Source organism: Anabrus simplex, chromosome 2 (assembly GCF_040414725.1).
Source record: "Anabrus simplex isolate iqAnaSimp1 chromosome 2, ASM4041472v1, whole genome shotgun sequence".
Taxonomy (NCBI): Eukaryota; Metazoa; Arthropoda; class Insecta; order Orthoptera; family Tettigoniidae; genus Anabrus; species Anabrus simplex.
The window spans coordinates 72,930,741-72,954,653 of NC_090266.1; the positions used below are offsets into that span (position 1 = coordinate 72,930,741).

The 23,913-nt window shown below is 39.5% G+C and overlaps 1 protein-coding gene across 1 annotated transcript in view; it reads left to right on the plus strand.

Annotated features, from left to right (window-relative positions):
- Positions 1-21,209, plus strand: part of Ae2 (Anion exchanger 2) — a 237,331-nt gene extending 216,122 nt beyond the window's left edge. Inside the window, exons 19-21 of the mRNA XM_067139840.2 lie at positions 6,973-7,181; positions 10,083-10,253; positions 20,305-21,209. Coding sequence (XP_066995941.2) covers positions 6,973-7,181; positions 10,083-10,253; positions 20,305-20,382 — 458 coding nt within the window. The 3' untranslated portion in view covers positions 20,383-21,209. The remainder of the gene's footprint in view (positions 1-6,972; positions 7,182-10,082; positions 10,254-20,304) is intronic.
- The last annotated feature ends 2,704 nt before the right edge of the window (positions 21,210-23,913 follow it).

Below are 23,913 nucleotides of genomic sequence, written 5' to 3' on the forward strand. Positions count from 1 at the left end.
GACTTCGAATTCAGGAAATCTGTTAGGAATGTACAAGTTTTCTGCGGATTTTTCGATGATGCAGACCACTATCTGATCTGTAGTGAACTAAGTATCTCTAGGCTTAGGGTAGAGAAAGTGAAATCTGTCTGCAAACGAATAAGGGTAGAAAATCTCCAGGACGAGGAAATTAGACAGAAGTACATGGATATGATTAGTGAGAAGTTTCGAACAGTAGACAGTAAGCAGGTTCAGGATATAGAAAGTGAATGGGTGGCATACAGGGATGCTGTAGTAGAAACAGCAAGGGAATGCCTAGGAACAACTGTATGTAAAGATGGGAAAAGGTGAACATCTTGATGGAATGATGAAGTGAGAGCAGCTTGTAAACGTAAAAAGAAGGCTTATCAGAAATGGCTCCAAACAAGGGCCGAGGCAGACAGGGATTTGTACGTAGATGAAAGAAACAGAGCGAAACAAATAGTTGTTGAATCCAAAAAGAAGTTGTGGGAAGATTTTGGTAACAACCTGGAAAGGCTAGGTCAAGCTGCAGGTAAACCTTTCTGGACAGTAATAAAGAATCTTAGGAAGGGAGGGAAAAAGGAAACGAACAATGTTTTGAGTAATTCAGGTGAACTCATAATAGATCCCAGGGAATCACTGGAGAGGTGGAGGGAATATTTTGAACATCTTCTCAATGTAAAAGAAAATCATCCTGGTTATGTTGCGAACGGCCAAGGTCATGGGGAGGAGGAGAATGATGTTGGTGAAATTATGCTTGAGGAAGTGGAAAGGATGGTAAATAAACTCCATTGTCATAAGGCAGCAGGAATAGATGAATTTAGACCTGAAATGGTGAAGTGTAGTGGGAAGGCAGGGATGAAATGGCTTCATAGAGTAGTAAAATTAGCATGGAGTGTTGGTAAGGTACCTTCAGATTGGACAAAAGCAGTAATTGCACCTATCTATAAGCAAGGGAACAGGAAGGATTGCAACAACTATTGAGGTATCTCACTGATTAGTATACCAGGCAAAGTATTCACTGGCATCTTGGAAGGGAGGGTGCGATCAGTGGTTGAGAGGAAGTTGGATGAAAACCAGTGTGGTTTCAGACCACAGAGAGGCTGTCAGGATCAGATTTTCAGCATGCGCCAGGTAATTGAAAAATGCTACGAGAGGAATAGGCAGTTGTGTTTATGTTTCATAGATCTAGAGAAAGCATATGACAGGGTACCGAGGGAAAAGATGTTCGCCATACTGGGGGACTATGGAATTAAAGTTAGATTATTAAACGCAATCAAAGGCATTTATGTTGACAATTGGGCTTCAGTGAGAATTGATGGTAGAATGAGTTCTTGGTTCAGGGTACTTACAGGGGTTAGACAAGGCTGTAATCTTTCACCTTTGCTGTTCGTAGTTTACATTAATCATCTGCTGAAAGGTATAAAATGGCAGGGAGGGATTCAGTTAGGTGGAAATGTAGTGAGCAGTCTGGCCCATGCTGATGACTTGGTCTTAATGGCAGATTTTACCGAAAGCCTGCAGTCTAATATCTTGGAACTTGAAAATAGGTGTAATGAGTATGGTATGAAAATTAGCCTCTCGAAGACTAAATTGACGTCAGTGGGTAAGAAATTCAACAGAATTGAATGTCAGGTTGGTGATACAAAGCTAGATCAGGTCGATAATTTCAAGTATTTAGGTTGTGTGTTCTCCCAGGATGGTAATATAGTAAGTGAGATTGAATCAAGGTGTCGTAAAGCTAATACAAAGAGCTCGCAGTTGCGATCAACAGTATTCTGGAAGAAGGAAGTTAGCTCCCAGACGAAACTATCTTTACATCGGTCTGTTGTCAGACCAACTTTTCTTTACAGGAGCGAAAGCTGGGTGGACTCAGGATATCTTATTCATAAGTTAGAAGTAACAGACATGAAAGTAGCAAGAATGATTGCTGGTAGAAACAGGTGGGAACAATGGCAGGAGGGTACTCGAAATGAGGAGATAAAGGCTAATTTAGGAATGAACTTGATGGATGAAGCTGTACACATAAACTGGCTTCGGTGGTGGGGTCATGTGAGGCGAATGGAGGAGGTTAGGTTACCTAGGAGAATAATGGACTCTGCAATGGGAGGGTAAGAGAAGTAGAGGTAGACCATGACGACGATGGTTAGACTCGGTTTCTGACGATTTAAAGATAAGAGGTATAGAACTAAATGAGGCCACGACACTAGTTGCAAATCGAGGATTGTGGCGACGTTTAGTAAATTCACAGAGGCTTGCAGACTGAACGCTGAAAGGCATAACAGTCTATAATGATAATGTATGTATGTATGTATGTATGTATGTATGTATGTATGTATGTATGTATGTGTGTGTGTTGCTTTATGATGGGATAGGAAAGTGCTAGGAATTGGAAGAAAGTGGCTTTAATTAAGGTTCAGCCCCAGCATTTGCCTGGTGTGAAAATGGGAAACTACGGAAAACCATATTCAGGGCTGCTGACAGAGGGGTTCCAACCCACTATCTCCTGAATGCAAGCTCACAGCTGCGCCCCTAAACACTCGGCCAACTCGCTTGGTATACAAATGGCTACAGAGAAGTTCCTACCTAGGGACAGAAGTACACTTCACATTCTGCTATTAACACAGAGTACGCGAAAGTTTTCTTAATTTCCACCATCATAAACCACATAAGCCTTACGAATATTTTCTCTATACAAATACATCTTTAGCAAATAGTACCCTAAACTACGGTAAGGTGAGTCAAGAGTGAAAATTTGGCTATTTTCGTTCAAAATAGGCCTGGCAGTATTTCAATGTTGGGCTTTAAAAAACTGTGCAGTTTTTCCTGTATAAAAAAATATAATTACTATCACCCTATCACTGTTTTTAAAGCTCCAAGCACAAATTTTAAAAAGGAAATGGACATGTGTGTAGCAAGTGCACTTGTTAAATTGCTGTATTAATAATAATAATAATAATAATAATAATAATAATAATAATAATAATAATAATAATAATAATAATGTCCGCCTCTGTGGTGTAGTGCTTAACATGATTAGCTGCCAGCCGCGGAGGCCTAGGTTCGATTCCCTGCTCTGCCACGAAATTTGAAAAGTATTACGAGGGTTGAAATGGGGTCCACTCAGCCTCGGGAGGTCAACTGTGTAGAGGTGAGTTCGATTCCCACCTCAGCTATCCTCGAAGTGGTTTTCCGTGATTTTCCCACTTCTCCTCCAGGAAAATGCCGGGATAGTACCTAACTTAAGGCCATGGCTGCTTCCTTCCCTCCTTCTTCTCTACCTCTTCTGATCTCCCCCACCCCCTACAAGGCCCCTGTTCAGCATACCAGGTGAGGCCGCCTAGGCGATGTACTGGTCCTCCTCCCCGGTTGTATCCCCTGACCAAAAGTCTCACGCTCCAGGACACTGCCCTTGAGGAGGTAGAGGTAGGATCCCTTGCTGAGTCCGAGGGGAAAACCAACCCTGGTAAATAAATAAATAAATAAATAAATAAATAAATAAATAAACAAATAAATAATACTATAATTATTATTATTATAAGTATGCCTCAGCTACCATGTACAGGCATTTTGATTTGATGTTCTGCTTTATTTTACCAGGTGGGTGATCTGACTGAGTTAAGGTAAACACCATATGTGTCACCAGAGATCTTTTACATGCCGATATTGCACGATATAGTTTCAAACGGATTTCTTTCCGCCCTTCAAAAATCCGAGTACTTCTGCCGGGTTTGAACCTGCAATCTTGCGGATCGGAAGCAGACTACGGTCTACAGAGGGAGTTTTTCATTCCCATTAACCTATGTGCATATTTTTTGTCACTTTGTCGTATACAAAATGTTTTTCTATCATTTTCCTTCGAAATTACCGTACATTCTTATGATCAAGTGAATAGAGCAAAGAACTATGCTTTTAAAATGGTGTGATGAAGACAAAATGAAATTGTGTATGTCCTACATTTCTCCCCTGACAACGAAACTATTAATTACAGATGGGTCTGCATTTCAAGTTCGAAAATTTTTTTAAAAAAGTGTCGCAAGGGGCATTTCCCATATTGCAGGGTAAAAAGCAATAAAATGTTTATATTGACCAATATTCTAAAAAATATGTGTAATGATGTCTAATGAGACTGTATGTCAGTGGTTAAAATTAGGTGGTGATGGACAGAAAACTATAGAAGTTCATAATGTCAGTCACGACTCCCCGTAATATGCTGTAATATTAATGGAAAATGTTTCTCAATGAGGGAATTAGATTTTTCATACCAATAGAGCATATTATCGAAAGTTAATGGGCTTCTGTAAATTCACATGCATACACCCTATCATCATCATCATCATCATCATCAGTGTATAGGGTCTGAAACATTCCACTCTTTTGAATGTAATGTTAGGCCTAAGACGAAACTCTAGTTTTATACAGCAAACACCTGAAAAGACTTACATCTATCATTGTAATATTAGTTAGGAACATTCCTTATTAACAGGACATTTTTCACAGGGTTCATCTTCCCAGCTCTTTATCAGATAAGAAGGACAATTATCATCTTAGAGCAACGTTTTCCCGTGGATAAAGCTGGTAAATAGCTTCTTCTGTCGCAAACAGCTGATTCATACGCCGCTTAAAGCCGCCAAGCTTTAAACAACTTAGGAGGTGGGGTGGGGTCAAGGCTGTTTTGCCATTCAATCAAAGGAAGACAAAGACGTACTCAAGTACCATCTGTTGTAAAATTTACATACTAGCTTGCATGCGGTATGGAAAACTACCTCTCCTCACGCCGCTAGTGCTGTTGCCAAGAGAGCTCATAATAAACTGCCTCGTTCATTTGAACGACGTGCCAAGAGAGCTGTTTCCATGAAGACACCACAAATGAACTACCTCATTCATTTGAACGACTTCGTTCATTTAACTGCATCCCTGTTTCCACCAATTAAATTTGACTTCCTTCAGCAACAGACTTTTGCGATAGGAACACATGATGCATGTTCCCTTTACCAATATTACAATTAAAAAGTGTTTTAAGTGGCAAAGCCCATGAAAATTTATGTTGAAATCTTATAGTAACAACCCAGTTAAGTGGCCTACATGAATATCCCTGCATCATTGTTTCAGAGTAGAGAGGTATATGCAGAGAGGGATTCTGATGGAATGCCTCAAGTGCTCTCCCCTCCCTCTCTGATACAGAAATACATTGACTTCTTCTTTACAGATGGGTAAATGTGATAACTACTCTCCGACTTCATTTTCTCACTTAGAACTTTGGCAGTAGTCTGAATGCTCATTAATAATCATGTACAACGAGCCACATCTACTGTTCACTTCTTAAGGCCACGTCACCAGCACTCCAGAATTGATCTTGGAGCAATGTATTAACCTGTGCATTTGTGTCTGCTTTTGTAATATGATAGCTTTATCCAGGTCTTGGGTCATGTTTGCAGCTGGAAACATTTGCACCAGCATCCCTTTGCAACCAATAAAAAGAAGTCTGACCATATACTTACACATTCATTCTAGTGGTGCTACAGCCCTGGTCTCTCTTATAGCACCCACCCACTTCCTTTGGTCTAGAGCTCATCTTCTCCACCTCAGATCCCTAACATCTCCAGATCTCTCAAGATGGTGTCCAGCCAACTTGTCCTTGGTCACCCTCATCTTTATTGGCCGCCACAATGTTGGTCAAGCATCTTCTTTGTAGCTCGATTCTTGCTGTATACTGCAGTCATTCAGTGGTTCATGTTGCAATATTTTTTTGGTAATGACACCAATCTCAGCACAGTATGCTGCTCCTCTTTTGGAGCTTGAACTGCAATAAGAACCAGTGTTACATTAACTCACTATTCGCTCTTGCACAAATAATAGGTTATTACATCACTCTCAATGTTTCCCAGCATTGCACTAAACCATACGATCTTGCGGTAGATCAGCACACTTTCTCTTTACTCGTCCTTATATTGTGTATGTCCATGGTGAATCCTTGCAGTAGGATTTAAAAATTCAAATGAAGAAAGTTAAAACCAAGAAAATATTAAATGAAGATAAGTTTGAATTAATTATGTGGACTTCTTAGCTTGGACTTGTTGCAAAAAATTTTTAAAAAAAAGGCTTTAAAGGAAACTCCACATACCTAAGTCACTGATTATTTGAACCGAGTTACATCATCATTATTAATAATAATATTTCTGGCCTTTTTCCCAATTTACTGGGTTTAGCACTTGTTGTGGATTTGGCTGAGGTTTATGGCTGGATGCCCTTCCTGATATCAACTGTATGGGGAGGGAGGTATTCACTATTGTATGCTTCTATGGGAGTTGCTAGTGTGATGTGTTGTATGGAGATGAAGAGAAGTGTATTAAGAAGAACATCCAGATCCCAAGCCAGGTGATTTCACCATTCATAGTTAAAATCCTCGACTCCACCAGGAACAGGTGGACTTATAATACTGTAATAATATTTGAGACATCCACCAGGAAAATCGAACCCAGGATCCACTGAACTGATGGCTAGTATGCTGACCATTCAGACAAGGAACCAGTTGATGATGATGATATTGGTTTTACATCTCTTTAATTTCAATGGATTTTAAGAGATGTTGGAACCTCAAAATTTTGTCCCGTAGCAATTCCTTAACATGCTGGATGCCAATACCACAGAGCTGTGCCATTTAAACTCTCTTAAATATCACTGACTTCTGTCACCATTGAACCTGCTATCTTGGGAAAAGAAATATAACAAGTAACTGACCAAGCCATTTGGTTACATCAAGCAGGCTGGTGGTATCAGAAACTGCCAATATTTCAAAGCACAGGACGAGTGTAATTAAAAACTAAATATGAACTCAATTATGGGTGTTACATATTCTTGTTGGTATCTTAAAAAAAACAGTGCTTTCTCTGTGTCTGGTTTCACTGTATACTTATGTACAACTATAATTATGGAATAAAACATTCCTTTTTCTGTTTTTGTCTGTTTCAGAACAACGGCTAAGTGCTCTGATTGTAGCCATTTTCGTGGGCATATCTGTTTTGATGGCTCCACTTCTTCGTCTGGTTCCAATATCTGTTTTATATGGAGTCTTCCTCTATATGGGTATATCTTCCATGAACGGAATTCAGTTCTTTGAGCGTCTCCAACTGTTTCTTATGCCCGTTAAGCACCATCCTCAAGTAGCATATGTACGAAGGGTAAGATATTTCTGTTAATATGTGATCTCCTTCTAAATAACCAAGTTCTTAAGGGATACCAGTCACTAATTATTAAATAAATAAATGACTGCACAAGTTGGCTGTGCAGTACAGGTTGTGTAGTAGTAACCTTGCACTTGGGAAGTGGTGGCAAACCTTAAGATGGATCTCCCATGGTTTTCCCATTTTTGTACCAGGCAGGTGCTGGGGGCTGTACCAGTTCCTTTCCACACCTCACCCTTTCCTGTACCACCATCACTGGAAAACTATCTGAGTAATTTTTGACATTAAACCACTAGCCAAAAGATAAACCTTCTTCTTGCAAAATCTACTTTGGTGGTGATTATTGTTTTAAGAGGAAAAACCACTGGGCAGCCATCCTCAAACTTTCGCTTCCCCATAGCTCTGACCTGACAATGCAATCCTAAAATTGTTTTCAAGGCATTACTTTTTATTCAAGTGGTTTCTTTCGCATGGCATGGTTCATTTTGTGTGCAAATGTCAGCCTCTCATGTATGTTGTATAAATATGAAAATGGTGTAAAGCTTTGAAGGATGGAGCTTGATAGCTGCAGTCGCATAAGTGCAGCCAGTATCCAGTATTCGGGAGATAGTGGGTTCGAACCCCACTGTCGGCAGCCCTGAAGATGGTTTTCCGTGGTTTGCCATTTTCACACCAGGCAAATGGTGGATCTGTACCTTAATTAAGGCCACGGCCGCTTCCTTCCCACTCCTAGCCCTTTCCTATCCCATTATCGGTGCGACGTAAAACAACTTGTAAAAAAAGCTTGGAAGGTACCTCTTTTGTGAAACTTAAGAGACTGCATAGCACGATATGTATTTTTTTTTTTTTTTTTGCTAGGGGCTTTACGTCGCACCGACACAGATAGGTCTTATGACGACAATGGGATAGGAAAGGCTTAGGAGTTGGAAGGAAGCGGCCGTGGCCTTATTTAAGGTACAGCCCCAGCATTTGTCTGGTGTGAAAATGGGAAAGCACAGAAAACCATTTTCAGGGCTGCTGACAGTGGGATTCGAACCTACTATCTCCCGGATGCAAGCTCACAGCCGTGCGCCTCACGATATGTATTACAGTGTTCTTTAGATAGATATATAGACAGATAGATATTGTCTTTATGGTGGCAAAGTTAGGGCACTTAACCATTGTTTCATAATTTGACTAAAATGCTACAAAATTAAACAGAACAGCAAGTGGTGATGATTATGATGAATACATAACTGTAAAATTTAACATAATACATAATTATATTCTAAATCAATAATATTTGATTATAATAGTTCTGAAACTAATTGTAATACATAATTGAAAGGTCGGGGATAAAAACAGCTAAGTCAATTTCTTGTCATAATTGACTTAGCAGTGACATACTGGGCACTGGATCAAACTTAATTCAATTTACACCATTTTGAACTTCAGTTATTCAAAGCATAAGATTACATAACTTACTTTTTGTTTATTCAGTAACATTTTGAAATTAAAATTTGTTTATTTAGTAACATTTTGAAATTAAAAATTTGTTTTTTCTGAGTTCTAAAGGGAGGTGACTTACCTGCTTTTCCCCCCCAAATCTTTCAATTACTGTATAATCTAAGTACAGTACAATAATAATTGGGTGTTGAGAATTGTGTGTATTTTATTTATTTTACAAGGGGTATTTCTTTAAAAGGGGCTGCCTGGCCGAGGCGGTAAAGGCATGCTCGGTTCGCTCGGAAGGACGTGGGTTCGAATCCCTGTCAGGAAGTCATAAAATTTAAGAAACGAGATTTCCACTTCCGGAGGTGCATATGGCCCTAAGTTTCACTCAGCCTACACCAAAAATGAGTACCAGGTTAATTCCTGGGTGCAAAGGCGGCCAGGCATAGAGCTAACCACTCTACCCCATCATGTGCCACGGTTAACAATGGTGGAAGCCTTTACCTTCCACTCCTCCAAGGGCCGTCATGGCCTGTACGGAGGTGACTTTGTCTCTTATTTCTTTAGAAAGTACTGTTTCTAGCAGCACTGCAGTTGCAATGTCAAGCACGTACAGTGGTTTCCTTCATCTGTTAATACGGCCTTCATAACATTGGAGACAGTTACTTAGTGTAGCCATCAAGTAGTGAATGTTTAAAATCTTCAAGACTATACATCAACCCAGAAACTGTGAGATACTGTCCATGATTCATTTCTTGAATGCATGAAACATTAAACCAATTGACATTCATCATCAAGTGGATGAAATGGTAAGGAAATAGGTTTGAATGTTCAAAGAAAGTCATCAATATGTCCATGATATCCAGCAGAGCGTCCAACCATCTATCATCACAGATGATTCGGTGTGTGTGATTGAGGCAAAAGTTCATGAGGACAGACTTCACACAATTTTGTTACTATCTCTGCCTTGGGTGTCTTCCATCACAAGCATATCAATCTATGATGAAGGCATACAAAATGTGGTGCCCCATTATGAGAAGTGCCTTAATAATGGTGGTGACTAAGTGGAGAAGTATTTCAATGTGTATAGTACCAAAGAAAAGAAAATGTTTTCAAAATACTGTTATGTTATAGAAAATTTAAGTGTGTGAAAGCTGACCAGACTGAATTGAAACAAATGTAAAAAGTTAGAGATTCTTCTACTAGTGTGGAATGACTTCCAGAAGAGATTCTTCTGCACATCCTACCTTCTTTCAGGAGTATTCAGTTCAGAAAAGTGGATGAAAATGACCTGCAAGTGTCAAAATACATTAATGGATCAGTTATTGTGCCCTTTATCTTAAGATGATCCAGTTATAATAGTTTTGTATGTGATCTTCACAAGATGGTATTGAACTGTATGAACAATCACTGGTATATTTTTACTTGAATATATTTGAAATATTAATTAAGATGTTTCTGTTCTAGGTCCATACACTGAAGATGCATATGTTCACAGTCATCCAACTACTTTGCCTGATTGTGTTGTGGATTGTGAAATCAACGGATGCAGCTCTAGCGTTTCCCTTCTTCCTCATCCTCATGGTACCGTTAAGAGCTCAACTCCGCTTCCTTTTTACTCCAGCTGAACTCCGAGCGGTAAGACTTATTTCTTGCTTTAATTAAACTAAAGCTCCTAATGGTGCTTGATGTTGTTAAGATTAGTCATAATTAAAATCTGGAAGTTAGAAACATTTTCATCTTAACACTATGACATCTTTACCATTAATTCCTGTCAATTTTATACACATTTCTCCAAAATGTCTCTTATTTTCTGAGTTGCTGAATGTTTTATGAAATTAGTAGCTGCATTACCAAAAAGAACCACACCTGGGCGACTGGAGTGGGACATTGATGATGATGATGATGATGATTACCAAAAAGTTCCTTGTGTAACAATTGATATTATACACTATACTCCATAGTATAGAATATGTATATATACGCTCACCGGACAAATAATTAGTCACCCTAGTGCACACGGACAGATGGATCGTTGAACCTGTACAAAGGGCGCAGGGAATGAGTCCCATGCTCAACCGCACGTGCACTGCCTCTATGTGAGCACAAGACTGTAGTGATCAGTGAGACATTGATGTTTCAAGCGGACAGTGTACGTAAACATGGGTAGATGTAAGGCTGTGACAGAGTGGTAAAATGGGGCAATCGTGTTTTGCCGTGCCCATGGCCATGTGGTGCGTGAAGTTGCTGAATTTGTTGGTGTTTCACAGTGGACAGTTCAACATGTCTATAAGCAGTGGTTTACTACATGTGGCCATTAAACACGACTTCAGAATTGTGCTTGGAAAAAAGATCCTGAGAGGGACCGAAGATGCGTTTCACGATTTGTGAATCAAAATTGCTTCCAAACCCAATGGGAATTACTGCAGTCAGTGAATGAAGGTCCATCCCAACCTGTTAGAGAGGAAACATTGCAACGGGAACTGCATGCAAGGAACATTTAGAGTCCGTCACCTCACAAGAGGCCATTGCTCACACAGGCACATAAAGTTGTGCATCTTCAATGGGCTAGAAATCATCGAACTTGCACAGTAGCCGATTGCTGGAACATAATGTGGTCTGACGAACCACGTCTTTGCCTGTATTCCAATGATGCACGTCGTCGAGTGCACCGAAGGCCAAATGAAGCATTTCATCCTGGATGTGTGCACTGTCAGGTTCAAGTCACAGATGGGCCTGTGATGATTTCAGGGTGTTTTTCGTATCATGGATTGCGTCCGCTCACTGAGGTGACCACTAACATGAACCAGCACATTTCCACGTAATCAGGTGTTGCCTTTTAGTTAACATCTGCATGATGATTATCCTGTTGGTACCTGGAATTTTCAAGATAACAACAGCAAAGTTTATCGGGCTGGACACAAATGTGACTGGTTTTATGAACACTCCCCCACCCTATTACAATTTGATTGGCCTGCAAAATCACCTGACTTGAATCCCACTGAAAATCTGTGGGACATGTTTAAACAGCGGGTAAAACGCCAACATCAGCGTCCCCGCAATTTGGCAGAATTGCACAATAAAATCCTCAGCGAGTGGCTTAACCTGGGTGTGATGTATCTGCACAACCTTTGGGCCTCGCTTCATAAATGAATCCAGGCGGTTATCAAGTCGAGAGCAGAGTTACATGGTATTAAATGATGCTTGTATGATTTCTCCAGGGCTGACATTTTTTGGCCGGTGAGCTTATATATTACCAATAAAAATGGTCCGTTATTAGACATTATATATTTTCCAGCTAACTCATTCCCGGTTGCCAGTGTTTCGTCTCCGTGTGCTAGCCTGGGCTCATCAGTTGGTACCTAGCACACCTGCCAAGACGCATGGCTAGTGCATACCGTGGAGGCCACTGCGTAGGCTAATTGTAGCCACTGGCAGTGCTAATGCACTATGAGATACTTTGTCTCACTACCAAAAATTGATGCCTGCTTGGCCATCAGATGATATAGATGTTGATTCCAGATGTCTAATAACGGACCATTTATATTGGTATTATAAATTTACTCATTCGGAACACATATTTCTGATTCCCTATGGGAATCAACATCTATATCATCTGAGCTTATGTATGTCGATAGGTTCTAAACACCTATATCACTTTATAACTTGCACATTTGACTTGTAGGCACAGACATTTTTTTCTTTTACAATTTGCTTTATGTCATACCAACACAAATAGGTCTTATAGCGGTGATGGGACAGGAAAGAGACAGGAGTGAGAAGGAAGCGGCCGTGGCCTTAATTAAGGTATAGCCCCAGCATTTTCCTGGTGTGAAAATGGGAAACCACAGAAAACCATCTTCAGGGCTGCCAACAATGGGGCTCGAACCCACTATCTCCTTAATACTGGGTACTGGCCACACTTAAGTGACTGCAGCTATAGAGCTCATTCAAAGACCATTCCTACCATCTTAAAATGTACTGCATTTCTTTTTTCCTTCACACAAGATAGCAACTTTTTATGCAAATCAGAACATGCCCTCATATGTAACTGACATAGATCCATAGCAACTTGTGTTCTCTGTATATTGATATATATACAAATTTCAATCACATAGCATGAAAATGGTGACTCAAGGAACTTCTTGAAGGAAGAGAAGTATAAATAAATTTAGTTTTGAGAAATATACAACCTGTGTCTAAAAAGTTTGGTGAATGGTCGCCTAGTTTATACACCGTGCTAGTTCGCACGATGCGCTCGAGCATAGGCATTGCAAGACATGACACCAAGTGCCCCCTATCGGTCAACTCAACACAGTTAAACAGAGTTGAACGCTGCAACACATCACACGGAGTCAGTGTGAGGACTCGTGTCATTGCACAATGGAGTGCAAAACGGAGCAACGTGTTAACATGAAGTTTTGCTTCCACCTAGGCAAAACGGCAACGGAAACATACGCAATGTTAGTGCAAGTTTACCACGCTCAAGCAGTGAGTAAAAAGTGCATTTTTGACTGGTTTAAATGCTTTTGAGGTGGAAAGGAAGGTGTTGAGGACAAGGCACGTTCGGGTCAACCAACCACAGGCCCATCTCCAGACAACATCGAACGAGTGCAACAGATGAGCACCAAGTCCAAGATTAAGACAATGCTGATCGCCTTTTTCAACAGGAGTGGTGTCATTCATCACGAATTTGTACGTGCGGGTACACCTGCCAACACGGAATTCTACAAGGGAGTTTTGAAACAGCTACTGCAACGCTTCAGATGGGTTCGGCCTGAACTGTACCGGAGTGGACAGTGGAAGCTCCTCCACGACAATTCCCACCCACACACCGCGATCCGCGTGACCCAGTTTCTTGCTGAACGCTCGGTGACTGTTCTTCCACACCCTCCATATTCTCCGTATTTGGTGCCGGCAGATTTTTTTTGTTTCCCCGTCTTAAATTAGCCCTGAAAGGCCACTGGTTCGACAGTGTAGCAGGTATGCAACAACGCATGACTAGGGTTCTCCAGGAGATTCCAAAAGAAGCGTTTGCTGCCAGCTTTCAGCAGCTTTACAGTCGAAGTCAAAAGTGTGTTTTAGTTAACGGAGATTACTTTCAAGGCCAGTAAAGGAGTTCTGTGTGTAACTTACATTGTCTTTATTTCATGAGACCATTCACTGAACTTTTCGGACACAGGTTGTGTATTTAGGTATGGGAAACGAAGGGGGAGTAGCGCGACTTACCATGTAAGGATGTGTAGATAGAGTACACACAAAAGAAAGATGTAGGTCCAAAATTTTTGGCTGCTGCCTTCATCAGAGAAGGATGGATGCAGATAAACATTTACATGCAACGTGCCTCGTCAGCCCAGACCCATAGGTGGGTCCTTTTCTTTTCACTCGGTTAGTTGCGGTAAATATCAATGCCAACCTAACACTACATGGGGTAGTAAGAGAGTGAAATAAACATCTAAAAATCAACAGATCCACCATATTACAGTAGTTGCCATAATCTCACAGAGCTTTTAATTAACCATGCTCAGCCCTAGTCATTTAAAAATGGTACCAAGAGACAAAATTAACGTGTCTCTTCTAGAGCAGGGTGTGGGGCTTTCAAGGTATAGAAAAAAAAAAAAAAATTGGTATTTTTGGTCAAATTTTAGTTAAAATTCACTCATGACTACCCTTCAGGTTTATGAGATGTTGATGATGATGATTTTCAAAAAAATGACGTATGGCTTTTAGTACCGGGAGTGTCCGAGGACATGTTTGGCTCGCCAGGTGCAGGTCTTTCGATTTGACTCCCGTAGGTGACCTGCGCGTCATGATGAGTATGAAAATGATGTTGAAGATGACACATGCACCCAGCCCTGTGCCAGAGAAATTAACCAATGGTGGTTAAAATTCTTGACCCTGCCAGGAATCGAACCCGGACCCCTGTGACCAAAGGCTAGCACGCTAACCATTTAGCCATGGAGCCGGACATGATGATGATGATCATGATGATAATAATAATAATAATAATAATAATAATCTCTTTACTGAAGAAAATAAAACAAGATTTGCTCACAACAGCAAAATAATATAGGAAGAGAATGATCAGCAACCTTATTTATTGCACGGATGAAGACTTACGATTAGTCAAATGCTATTGATCTGTATCAAAAACTTCTTTTTCATCTCTTGTTAGGGTTGCCATACATCCTGAAAAAGCAGGACTGTCCTGAATTTGAGCATTTGTCCTGACGTCCTGACTGAATTTTTTAAAATTCCTAAATGTCCTGAATTTTTAAAATCAGATCAAATTATTTAAAATTTTGCTCAAATGCTTTTGAAAGAGAACGTCTCATCTGTCACTTAAAAATCTGTGCAAATAACACTGAATATTATTTAATTTTGGAGTGGTCTGTAAAGTAGGTATTTTACTTAAACTATGATTTTTTTATTATTTCTCTATTTGATTTTTAACATTAACATCATAACAAATGTGTCTTTTAGTAATGGATGGGACAGTTCTCATAGAATTACCCAAATACACTCATTGGCACCACAGGCGCCAACTTTTCGTCTTGAGGACGGGGGCAAGGATGAATATATCAAACATTTTTACGGGAGCAAAAACACGATTATGTCCCCGTACCACTATATACATGGGGGCAAGTGCTCCCGTGGAGTCGGCACCAATGTTTGGAACTTTTCGATGGTGGTGTCCTTACCTTAAGCGACTGCAGCTATCGAGCTCAGTCATTTCCCGCATCAAATCTTGTATACTTAAGTATCAAAAAGGTGGAAATTTACTGTTATTGGTATGTTCTGAGCTGTCAGTGGAGAGATGGCATGGAATGACATTAGTAGACGAATAAGTTTGTGTGGAAAGATCATAATATGAAGATAAAGTTGGAATTCAAGAGGACAAATTGGGGCAAACATTCATTCATACAAAGTGGAGTTAGGGTTTGGAATAACTTGCCAAGAGAGATGTTCAATAAATTTCCAATTTCTTTGCAATCGTTTAAGAAAAGGCTACAAAAACAAGAGATAGGGAATCTGCCACCTGGGTGACTGCCCTAAATGCAGATCAGTAATGACTCATTGATCTTCACCTGTCTAGAATTAACTTAAAATTAATATACTAAATGTTATAAACATGAATAAAATTCACTCTCATCTGATATATGGCAGTTAGAAATTAATATAAGTGCATGTTGAATCATCATCAGGTGAAGAAGTCACTAGATGTAATGTGATGAAGTCAGAACAGTTCTACATAATAAATGATGATGATGATGATGCCATTAAAAGTTTCTTCTGTCCTTAAAATTTGTTTCATACAAAAATAATTACTTGATTCAGAAGAATTGTTGTTCCGCTTCATATAAAAACTTCTAAAATGTTACAAATTCACACACATACAGTTGATCAAATTGATTTAATGCCCACCAGACCGTTGAGTGGAAATCAACTGCCATCCGGTCATGTTGTGCGATATGAAATCTAGAAGGAAAACGAAAAATTACCAAGATGAATATTAAAACTAAGGAAGCAATATTTAGGAAAAGCTTCTATATTAGCTCTGTTTCTTTACTTAGTTTTCATTTCTGTGAGAGGAGAAAATGTACACTCACATGCAGTACTGCCTTTCTAGAAATGGCAGGGTATAGGGGACGTGCCTGGATGCAGAAATCGATCAGACACGTGTAGTTGTGATACAGGGTCTTTAAATAAGAGTTGCAAGATACTTCGTTTTGTTGATATTCCTCCAAGTAGGGCAGTTTATGTTCATTTTCCAAGAAGAGGTTTCTGACCCTTATTTTCTCAAAGACAAAATATTGTCTGAGTATAGATCCTATGAATTCCAGGTGTTTTATCATTATATAGTCCACCTCCGTAGTGTAACAGTTAGAACACTCAACTCCCGCCCTCGGGGGTCTGGGTTCAATTCCCAGCATTGCCAGAATTTTTTTTTTTTTTGCTAGTTGCTTTACATCGCACCAACACAGATATGTCTTATGGCGACGATGGGACAGGAAAGGGCTAGGAGTGGGAAGGTAGGGGATGTGGCCTTAATTAAGGTACAGCCCCAGCATTTGCCTGGTGTGAAAATGGGAAACCACGGAAAAACATATTCAGGGCTGCCGACAGTGAGGTTCGAACCTACTTTCTCCCGAATACTGGATACTAGCCGCACTTAGCGGCTGCAGCTATTGAGTTCAGTAGCCAGAAATTTAAGAATGGCAGGAGGGCTTGTATGTGGTTAAAATGGTACATGCAGCTCACCTCCAATGGGGGTGTGACTGAAAAGAGCTGCACCACATCGGGATGAGGACACGAGTTTACTTTACCATTATATTACTTACACTGTTTGGTGGTATTTCTTCATTTGCAGACAACAAAGCATTAAGTGTAAGGAAAGATAAAATTCGATTTTGCTGATTTGGCGTGTCTGTATAGGTACTCATTTTCTTTATTGTTCCATCAATTTTGTCTTGGAATATGAAGAGCGGGACTTGCATTCCGTGCAGACTTGAATTCAATTCATTCAAGTGACTGAATATGTCTGCTAAACAAGCAAGCCATGAGACATCCTTAAACAAGTTTTTGAGTTACATATCCTGTCGAGAAGAAAAGGTCTAACTTCATCTCGCAGTTCAAACAAGCGAGTCAACATTTTGCTTCTCGATAATCATCTTTTTTTTTTTTGCTAGGGGCTTTACGTCGCACCGACACAGATAGGTCTTATGGCGACGATGGGATAGGAAAGGCTTGGGCGTCGGAAGGAAGCGGCCGTGGCCTTAATTAAGGTACAGCCCCAGCATTTGCCTGGTGTGAAAATGGGAAACCACGGAAAACCATTTTCAGGGCTGCCGATAGTGGGATTCGAACCTACTATCTCCCGGATGCAAGCTCACAGCCGCGCGCCTCTACGCGCACGGCCAACTCGCCCGGTCGATAATCATCAGGTGACACACTTGACTGCCTTGGCGTAAGTCTGTGTACCAAACCAAACTATCAAGGAGGAAACAACATGCCATCTATCACCCAAGTTATATAGTACACCAGTGAAGACATAGTTACTGATTTTAACTATAACGATCTATGAATTGTGTGTGTACAATAAGATTTCGCTCTTTACATTATCTTTGCGGACCCCTTGGATTATAGCCGTAGATCACAGTTTGGGAATGGCTGGGATAGAGGAATCAAGGATTAGATGGAAAATTGTAAAGAGGATACCAAGGGAGAATCAGCTGAAAAGAGTGGAGGAACAAATGAAAAAAATAGTGGAGGACTGGCCTAAAGTGATGATAGAGAGTTGGTGGGAAGACAGAAGATGATGGAGATGTTTTTATTGTACACAGACCCAGCCAGTGGCTGCAAGCTATGCGCCATGATGATGACCATGAGGAGGAGGAAATGCTCTAAGGGATGCCCTCTTCTGTAAACTGATACTTGTGTACAGTAGCGGCGATTGGGGGAGGGGAGGGGACGAGGGCAGATGCCCCGCCACTTTGTGGAGAAAACATTATATTTTTGTTCATTTTAGCTGGCTGAAACAAGGAATTATAGGAATTATTAAAAAGAAAGCAATTTGTACAAGCCCTGTTGTCTTATCAGCCAATTCTTTCGTTTATTTTCTTTAATTAATAACAAAGTTATTAGCGGAAATACGCACCAAATGTCCTTCATCACAGGTAACCGATTGGTATAGCACCGCAGCAAGTAGTGGAGACTTAGCATGAGCTGCGAGGAAGGATAGCAGGGGTATATTTTTTTCTGCCAAGGTCATGGACACAGGTTTGATTCACCCGCTTGCTGCGGGCATTTGTCAGTCTGGCAGTCTCTTTAGTGTCTGTTAGTTTCTTAGTGCATAGTCAAACACTGAATGATTTTTAATTGCATAATACCCTGTACTTCTATTTCTGGAAAGTCCAGAAGCTAGTATCAAGGAGATAAACAGAGTATCGATCAACAAATTAAGGCTGGGCTGGGAGGCTTAAGACGGTTGAGGCGCTGGCCTTCTGACCCAACTTGGCAGGTTCAAACCTGGCTCAGTCCGGTGGTATTTGAAGGGGCTCAAATACTTCAGCCTCATGCTGGTAGATTTACTGGCACACAAAAGAACTCCTGCGGGACTAAATTCCAGCAACTCGGCATCTCCAAAAACTGTAAAAGTAGTTAGTGGGACGTAAAGCCAATAATATTAAGTACACTGATGACACCATTCTCAGAAACTCCTCACCAATAAAACATGGCAGCACCATACATTAAGAGTAGAGTTTAAATCTTAACATTGTAAAAACTAACATCACTGAATGAGTTGGCTGTACAATTACAGTCGTGCAGCTGTGAGCTTGCATTTGGGAGATAGTGGGTACGAATTCCAACGTCGACAGCCCTGAAAATGGTTTCCCGTGGTTTCCCATTTCTGCACCAGGCAAGTGCTGCAGTTGTACCTTAATTAAGGCCAAACCTGCTACTTTCCCAATCCTAGTCCTTTCCCATCCTTGCATCATTGAAAATATTCAATGTGTTAATGCGATATTAAACCACTAGCGCAAAAAAAAATCTAAGATTACGGTTGTCAACAAAGAACCTACAAAACAACGACAGATAAGTGGAAGTCTGCTGGAAAATGTAAAAATGATAATAACCATAATAATAATAATAATAATAATAATAATAATAATAATAATAACCAAACCAAACCCCACGGTGCAATAGCCCCGAAGGGTTATGGTCTACCAAGTGACCTCTGCTCAGCCCGAAAACTTGCAGATTATGAGATGTCGTATGGTCAGTGTGACGAATCCTCTTGGCTGTTATTCTTGGCTTCTTGGACGGGGGCCACCATCTCACCATCAAATAGCTCCTCAATTGTAATCATGTAGACTGAGTGGACCTTGAACCATCCCTCAGATCCAAGTAAAAATCCTCAACCTGGCTGGGAATCGAACCCGGGGCCTCTGGGTAAGAGGCAAGCACGCTACCCCTACACTGCAGGGCTGGCTACTAATTATAATAAAAATAAATTTAGTGTTGCTATTTCTAGCAGGGTGCGGCCCTTGTAAGGCAGACCCTCCGATGAGGGTGGGTGGCATCTGCCATGTATAGGTCACTGCGTGTTATTGTGATGGAGGATAGTGTGGTGTGTGAGTTGCAGGGATGTTGGGTACAGCACAAACACTCGGCCCCTGAGCCACTGGAATTAACCAATGAAGTTTAAAATCCCCGACCTGGCTGGGAATCAAACCCGGGACCCTCTGAACCGAAGGCCAGTATGCTGACCCTTCAGCCAACAAGTCTGACAATAATAACAACAATCATATATATAGGCTGTAAAATACAGCGAACTGAGACATGACTAGATCTGAAAATATGAAACATTTCTTTCTTTCTTTCTTTACTTTTTTAAAAAACTCAAGTCAGTTTGGGTACTTAACAAATCTTTTACTGAAACACTCCTAATATCAAGTGCTTTTTGTGTATGTAGTTTTGCATGTTACTTAAAATAACTCAAAATAGTTACTGACTTTGTTATGCTTTGGAAGAATACATACATACATACATACATACATACATACATACATACATACATACATACATACTGTACATGGAATGGAAACAAGTGTGTGAATGCACAACACTGAGCACCAGAAAGGAGACAAGAACATACATGAATTACAGTTATGCTCTTTCCTTTCAGTTGGACAGTGAAGAAGCAGATGCTGACCCAGATGAAGATGAGCCAGATTTTTATACTGAAGCACTACTGCCAGGTTAAGGAGAAGGAATAAAGTGGTTGTTCTTCAGAATTTGATTTGGGTATTCTATAATGCAAAATATCAGTATAACAGTTGTCTTTCATAATCTAACTCAAGCACCAAGATTACCAACTAGTATAATATAGTAGGTAATCATTATTTAAGCAATAAACCTGAACATTCAGTAATCGACTTTGATACGGTGATTAATAGTGTAGAAAGCTGGAAGCAAACTTCATGTAAAAACCTGGTGTATTAGGATTTCTGGTGTACTGGATTGAACTGATATTTATATTTCTCAAGTGCCTTCTTTGTGTGTTGTTCTGCCTTTAGAACCTCCACATTATTCACATCGGTATCCGTTGCAGAATGTTGAAGTGAATGACAATACTCAGTGAACTGTAAACTGTGAACTAAATAATATATTTCACACTTCCGCACAAGAAAGTGACGGCTAGAAAGTGACAGATATTTCAGGTTCACTTTCATTTTTGCAGTTGCAGTTTTGTAAAAAGTGTTGCAGAAAGTATTATGTAGGCCTAAGTTGTGTAATAGTATTAAATCATTCCTTTAACTTTGAGAATAGTAATGTATATATGTTTGATTATAGTGTATGGTAAGGAATTTGTAAGAGCTACAAGTTCCTGATTGTTTGTTGACTTATAAACAATTTCAAGGAAACAGCAGGAAATGACCTGTTACTGTTTTCTACTATATTTTCATACAATCTCCTTGATGGACTTTTCCAATGTAGATATAATTAAATACTGTTATGTATGTACTTACTCCAGATTTAAAGTACATGTCATTGTTACTGTTATGCTAGAATTCAATATGTCTAGCATATCAGAGATTGCTTTTAATTTCTAATACAGATATTACTACTATGTATTATATTTCATTATCTAGCTACAATAATCCTTTTGGTGCTGCTGAGTAAATATCCTTCTGCTGTGACCAATGGACCTTCTCCAGGTTCATGTGTTATGATCTTTCATTCCAATATCCTTGCACAAATCTCATTAAACACACACAACTTGAACTTGGAGAACTTCTGTACTGTACTTAACATAAATGCCGTAATAATATCAAGGCATGGTTATGATTCATATTTCTTCTCCAGTGTGACTGATCTGTACTATGATTTTGTATGCAAATCCCAGGGTAATTCAAGTTATATCACCAAAAGTTCAACTGTTTATGACATAGTGGTTGTAAACCTGTTTTTTTTTTTTTTAATTTAAAAAGTATTTTGTTTTACATTGCACCGACATAGATATGTCTTATGGCAACATTGGAATAGGATAAGCTTAGGAATGGGAAGGAAGCAGCCGTGGCCTTAAGGTACAGCCCCAACATTTGCCTGGTGTGAAAATGGGAAGCCACGGAAAACCATTTTCAGGGCTGCCGACAGAGGGGATCGAACCCACTATCTCCTGGATGCAAGCTCACAGCTGCACGCCACTAACCTCATGGCCAACTTGCCCGGTGTACACCTGTGATGCTGAGAAGATTACATGTGGTTTCAGCATCTAGAAACTGATGTTGAGCAGAATTATACACTACCCACACAGTACTGGTGCTCAAATAAAAGAATTTTGCTATTATGAGTAGAGTACAGTATATTCAAATTCTTATTTGTTTGTATGTTACATAGAAGATGGGATCTAAAATACAGCAAACTCTCGATTGTGTGGGCTAATCACTGGACAAATTTGAATGGATAACTGAAAAAACAGATAATATGAATTTGTGCTTTTTAATGCATAACAGAACTTTTAATAATATAAAACATACAATTCTGTTTGAATATGCTATAATGTCAAACAATTACCAAATTCAGTAACCACTTTTATCAATAACGTAGGCCAATTTAAAAATTACTTACCTCTATTATTGGTAGAACATTCTTGAGATATAACAAGTTAATTCTAAGAGTTTCTGTTTGCCTTTTATAATGTCTCTTAACCAATCCCATATTCATTTGCTAATTTCTTTACCAATTCTCCTTTTTAGAACTTTTCAATTAATTCAAGCTTTTGTTTTAAATTTAAAAGCACGCTCTTTCTTTCGCTTCGTAGCCATGACTGCTATCACAGAACACCAAGAAGCGAATGCTGTACAGTACATTGTTTAGTTCTCAAACAAAGCACGCTTGCACTCGAGAGCGCACTCAAATTTCAAGCGATCAGAACACATGTATTCAAAATGCCATGACAAAATGAAGGAAATAAAATAAAAATTGTAATACAATAAATCTTTGGGGTGCACGGTTAACCCGCAAACCGGATAATCCGCACCCGGATAATCGGGAGTTAGCTGTATAACAATGGATCAGAAGGCTGAATCTGTTTAAATTCTGAGGATCAACATTTAGATTACTTAATGCAAGAAAATAGAAGATCTTTCTCCATTACAGATGTAGTTATTATCAAAAGGATTAAATATGCTTACTTATAGTAATTTACTGTGGGAAAACATACACTTTAAGAGTAAATTTGTAAGGGGTAATGCTGAAGACATGCACCAAAATTGTTGAGCATGGAGGCATACAGATGTCAAATGTGTTCCTGAGGATGATAGTGCCACAGCCATATTTGATGCTCTAGACCTTGTACTTGGTGCTGACAAAAGTTCCCTTTCTATTTAGTCCCAAATCATGCTTAGTAGTGCCCCTCCGTCCGCAGGTAGCTCAATCGGAGACCAGGAGGCTTCCCAATGTGGAACATTTGTGTGACTGGTTTTACTATCGAGGCATTTTAAACAAACTTTTTTTTTTTAATAATAGGGGAATGTAACAGAATGGGCATGTGGCTATGACATGCAGGAACAAAAGAAATAGAAAACAAAAAATAGGTGGACATTTATTCAAAAAGCAAAAACAACAAAAACAATAACACAACTTTCTTCCAGTTAAACTGCTGCTTGAATAACAAGATATTGTGAAATTCTCACTCCTTGAATTTTACAATTACTGCTTATTACATGTTATAAATCTCATTTTTGGTCCGTATTGAAAATTTACAGTTCAACAACAATAAAGGTGTTTTAATTTAATCCACCTATTCAATACTTTTATTTTCACTTATAGTGGTTACATAAATAGACTCACAGTTAAATGGGACATGTTTCGCCCTCAATTAAAGGCATCTTCAGCCTAAAAACAATCATCAAGATTACAACTAATATCAAAAGTGGAAGCTAAAAGTTTAGCCAGTTATTAAAATTCGGGACATAAAAATGTGAAAAATGATACAATATATAAAGATGCTAATGGAAACACTGTCAATGATTAAACTATAATCTTGTCGGAGACTAAAACTTCTTTCATTAAAATTCCAATTAAAACAGTTCATTTAAAATGTTAGTGGAAAACCGAAGTGGTAATAATATAAAGCCAACGACATGAGGGCGTGAACACAAGCATAAACATGATTGTCATAAATACAATATGTCCAAGGCTGCTGATGAAATTTGTCAGCATGAAGTGAGACAGAAGCATCAGTTGAAAAATTGTAAGTGGCCCTTAGCACCAGTAGATAATACTATTG